At 34.5% G+C, this 5,176-nt stretch overlaps 1 protein-coding gene across 1 annotated transcript in view; it reads right to left on the bottom strand.

Moving 5' to 3' along the window:
• Positions 1–5,176, bottom strand: part of LOC106464063 (mitochondrial 2-oxoglutarate/malate carrier protein-like) — a 20,922-nt gene that overhangs the window by 7,892 nt on the left and 7,854 nt on the right. The window contains exon 6 of the mRNA XM_013924174.2: positions 1,233–1,323. Coding sequence (XP_013779628.1) covers positions 1,233–1,323 — 91 coding nt within the window. The remainder of the gene's footprint in view (positions 1–1,232; positions 1,324–5,176) is intronic.

A 5,176-nucleotide genomic window follows, 5' to 3' on the forward strand; every position in this document is an offset into this window, starting at 1 on the left:
CATAGTCAGATGAAAGAAGTGGGCAAATGATATGATGACCAAGCCTCTGGACTTTTTGAAGACCGTATTGTTCACAGACGAATCAAGATTCGCTCAATTTTTGGACAGTGGGACGATATGGGTTTGGAGAATGCCTCACCAAGAGTTTTGGCTCAACAGATTGCAGCCAACTGTGAAGCATGGTGGTTTCAGCGTGATGGTTTGGGGAGCTATTTGGGTTGGTGGGAGATCAAGCTTAGTGGAGTGCTTTGGCAACATAAATTTTGCGAAATACGTCGAAATAGTGGAGGAAGGACACTTGCCACTTTATTACTCTGGTTTCGTGGACAAGAACACAACGTTGTTCCAAGAAGATGGAGCACCGTGTCACACTGCTAGAAACACCCAAAAGTGGCTGGAAGAAAAATGGTATCCAGAAGTTGCCCTGGCCAAGCCAATCTCCTGACATAAACCCCATAGAAAACCTCTGGGCCATACTTGACCGGCGAGTCAAGAAACAACCAAAAAAACCAACTTCGAAAAGCAATCTATTCCAAGTTTTGAAGCAAGAGTGGGCGTAAATCCCACAATCTAAAATTGACGAGATGATTCTCATGATGCCCCAAAGGATCAACGAACTCCATGAAGCGAAAGGAAGATCTACTAGATATTAATTAAATTATAAATATATCAATTCATGTGAATATGACTGAAAATTTTAATTTTTTTCTGAAAAGGTGGTGTCTATTTACTTGTGACCATGCTGTGCACAAATTAATGAAGTAAATTATGTATAGGAAATTGAATAAAAGTACTTAATGCCATGAATAAGTACACAGAAAAACGAAAAATTCATAATGATTAGAATGCATTAAATCATCAGTTAAGTAGTCTCATTGTTAACTTATTTTCAACTGTAATTCCAATAATATCTTTGATATTCGTCTAGCTTAGAAGATTTAGACTCTTAATTCTATGTGTTATAAAGCTAACTATGCAAAATCTTCACATGTATAAAAATTACTCAAAATTATCTTAAACATTATAAATAATTATACGAATGAAATTAATTTTAGAGAAAAATGAAGTAGGTCACTACTAACAAAACATACAAGATATTGGTTGTTTGGACCTGTGGTCCATACAGCTTACCAAGACAAAAAATGTTTAATTCAAAATAAAGTCCCTACACCAACATTAGCCACTTATGCCAAGATATTTTTTTAAATGCTTTAAAATAACTGAATACCTACACGCCATAAGGTTAACACTCCTTCTTCTCTTGTTATTCTAATCAGTGCATCAAAAACATTCTTGTAACCTCGCCTTTCAGCTATAGGTAGACTATGAACATGAAAACAAAGCCGGTTAATATTAATTTCAGACGAATCCTTAAATGCTAAGTTAATATTTTTTTTAGTCGAGAGACAAATCATTTCTACATAAAATACACAGTAAATGAGCTTAATTTTTTTATTCATTATGATTAACCCTTTAAGCACAACACACTTTTTAAACTCCTCTTTTGTGCATGTTACTGAGTTACAGTCAAAATTTAATTAAACAACTTTACTTTCCATGTATGTCAATGAAATTAACATTATGATGTATGTTATAATCCTAAGTTTTAATTTCTTTACTTCAATAGGAACCTTTAAGAAAATACTTTAACTTCAGTTTGCTGTCACGTGACCCACAAGCTATGAAAAACTTCAACTTTCTCACTTTCTGTTGTGACTCAGATAACTCCTGTATATGCATTTCTAGGTAATTTATCATGATTACCTGCCCTATTGACATATAAGCTTCAAAGTTCTCTGACTAAGTGGAGTAGAAACAAGTAATACATTTTGTCAACTCCTGATGGGTGCCATGCCAACATTCTATACATTTGCTTGAGCTTCTAACATACATGTAGTTACTTGATACATATGTGTATAGTCATTAGAAAGAGCTCATTTCACACTATAATCTAACAACAGTTAATTTGAAATTGATGCCAAGGTTGTTATTGGGTAGATGTAACTGCTTATAGTATTGTTGGCCACTTGATACATGATAGCACTTATGGTTGTTTCTTACCTAAATATGATATAGTTAGAGAGACAGTTAAATTGTATTTAAGTCTTACTTTTATATCTTAGTTAATTATGTATTATTTGTGTCTTAACCCTTCATCAGCAATTGACATCATATGAGGCAAGCATTTTGTGCACAATATTTTGAATGGCTGCCACTACATTGGAGGCTTGGAAAGTCATCCCAGTACAGTACCCAAGCAATGCCATGCATCCATGCTTCAGTTACCCACATGAAGTCATAGCTGAAGGACCTAGTACATCTTACATATCTGCTGCTCCCAAATATAAACACCCTGTCCAGGAGAATTTTACTCCATTCAAAAATTACTAAAACTTCGTGATGACAGTAAAGCAGAACTGTTATTATCCTCTGGTGAAGAAGATGAGGAGTATTATCAAGAAATATAATCAAGTGCAACTGATATAGAAGGATAGTGACTGGGAAGAAGAGCATAGTTGTGTCGCATCCCTCCCCCCCAAGAAACTAGCACATCATCCTGTGACCCAGGCTGATATAGAACCTTTTGTCTGGTCTCATGGAGATAATTTTAACCCAGAAATTCATACTTTTGATTCCAGAATAACATAAGGATTCCTAGTCAATGAGGAGGCTGTAGAAATAGAATATTTCCAAGCCTTCTTGGATGATGAAGTGATGAATTCTATATTGAGCGAAACAAACAAATACAGGGACTTTATTGTTTCCGAATCTCAGTTCATCGATGGGTCAATACAACCATCAGTGAAGTGTATGTGTTTCTGGTAATACTTATGCTAATGGCACATATAAAAAAACATGTTCTTACCAACTATTCGAACCATGATCCTCTTCTTGGCACTCCAATCTTCAGAAAGTATTTGGTCAGGGATAGTTTCCTCTTACTTTTGCAATTTATTCATTTTGCCGATAATCTAAACCTGGTTCTGAATGATCGGCTATGGAAAATAAGAGGCTTATTTACAATGCTGAAGGAGAGGGTTAACAAGTTCTTTTATCCTTTCTGTAAGATTGTGAGAGATGAGTCTCTCATCTTATCCAGAGGGAGGCTTGTCTTCAAGCAATATATACCATCAAACAGGCACCAGCTTGGTATAATGATTTTTATATTGTGTGATCATTTTGAGTATAACAACATACACAGCTACTAATGTTGACATCCAGTCAGATGGTCCCTTGGAAATATCAGGTTCTATCATAATGAAAATGATGGATAAAAACATGAGGAAAAAACATATCCCTTATACATACAATTGGTATATAGGTCCTTCCTTATGTCTTTTTCTGTATGAAAATAACACCAGTTCAGTTGGCACTGTTCATGTCAATTGAAAGTATATGCCTAAATACAAGCAATGTGCCAAATGTGGGGTCATTGATCTCCAGGAATCCATGAATATTTTGGGCTTCTTTTGGCATGACAAGAGGGATGTCACGATGTTGACCACCATTCACAAAGGCACCATAAAGGGCAGTAGCAAGAAGCACCATGCAACTGATGAAATAATTATGAAACCTGATGCAGTGTCGGACTACATAAAAAACATGCATATGGTTTAAAAATCAGATATGCAAATAGGTGGTGTGGAGTGTCTTCGTAAGTCCATCAAGTGGTATAAGAAGATCTTGTTGAAGTCGTCCTCATGAATGCTTTCAATCTCTACTTGGTGCTGACAGGTAAGAGGATGAAGTTGCGAATGTTCAGTTACCATATCGTCCTGCAAATCCTCAAGAAATATGGAACTCTTGCACCAATGAAGCCAGGAAGGCATCAATTCTCTGTACCTGATCAGCTTTCAGGTAGAGATTTTGTGACCTGTCATTTCCTGAAATACCTCCCACTTACAGATAAAAGACCCAATGGGATTTTAGGATTTTTAGATCCCTGCCGTCCTGATGGACCATCAGTCCGACATCGGGCGTTTAGTTTAGTCTACTTTGCTCTTCACTTTTATTTTATTTTTTTAACCGTTACTCTCACGTTTACCTTTTTAAACTTATATACCTTGTCTACATTAATTTCCTATTTTCTCAAGTTAAGCCCATATTCCTAGACCATGCGCGGGGTGAAAGAGGATTGTTTAATCTTCGACCACCCTTGATTAATAATTATTTCTTAGGAGATAATTATTTTTAAATTAAAATAACTGCCAAGAACAACAACATAAAGGACCCAATGAACAGGTACCTTGTGTAGTATGCAAGTACATGGACAGACTGGAAAAAGTGCACAAGGTGACATCATTCTGTTGTCATGAGTTTGGAGTTGGATTGTATGTGGGTCAGTGCTTTGTAAACTGTCACTTATTGAAAAATTGTACAATTTGAATTGAAATATGTTTAATTGGTAAATATTATTATTGATTATAATTATAGCATATAAAGAAAAGAAAGTAATTGAATATCTATATAGAAAATGAAAATAAAAAATTGGAAATGCGTTGTTTGATAATTATTTTGTAATTACATTTATTTTGCAATTTTGAGTATTCTTAGTGTTTGAAAACATAATAACTGTCTTTTAAAGTTATTATAAAGTATATATAATCAATTGAAATTATCATAATGTCAAAAGTGATTGTAAATCTATATAGTAAATGTAAATAAATAATGGAAATGCGTCGTATGAAAATTATTTTGTAATTACATTTCTTTTGCAATGGTGAATATTATTATTACAATGTATCAATACTAACTATATATACAGTTCTGTGTAAAAGTGTTAGGACAAAGTCAAAAATTAGATTTCAGGCTACTTTCAAAGAACAATGGAAGGTAAATGAAGGTTAATCTTCATATTTAATACAACAGAAATTCAGTGTAAGTGCTTGAGTTCAGCAAACAGTTAATATTTTCTGTGTCCTCCTTTTGTTTTAATAACTGCAGACAGTCTTTCAGGCATTGTTGCAACATATTTAATCAAAGTGTCCTTTAGTATTTTACTCCAAATGTCTCTAATGCACTTCCATAAAGTTTCTTTGGAAGTAACTTTTGATTTGTCGAAGTTTTTGATCTATCAAATTCCAGATCTGCACAGTTGGGTTGAGATCATGGCCCTGTGGAGGCCATTGCATCACTTGAATGACTCAGTAGCTTCTTTCTTAGCTAAGTAATTTCT

The sequence above is a fragment of the Limulus polyphemus genome, unplaced genomic scaffold (genome assembly GCF_000517525.1).
Source record: "Limulus polyphemus unplaced genomic scaffold, Limulus_polyphemus-2.1.2 Scaffold1551, whole genome shotgun sequence".
Taxonomy (NCBI): domain Eukaryota; kingdom Metazoa; phylum Arthropoda; class Merostomata; order Xiphosura; family Limulidae; genus Limulus; species Limulus polyphemus.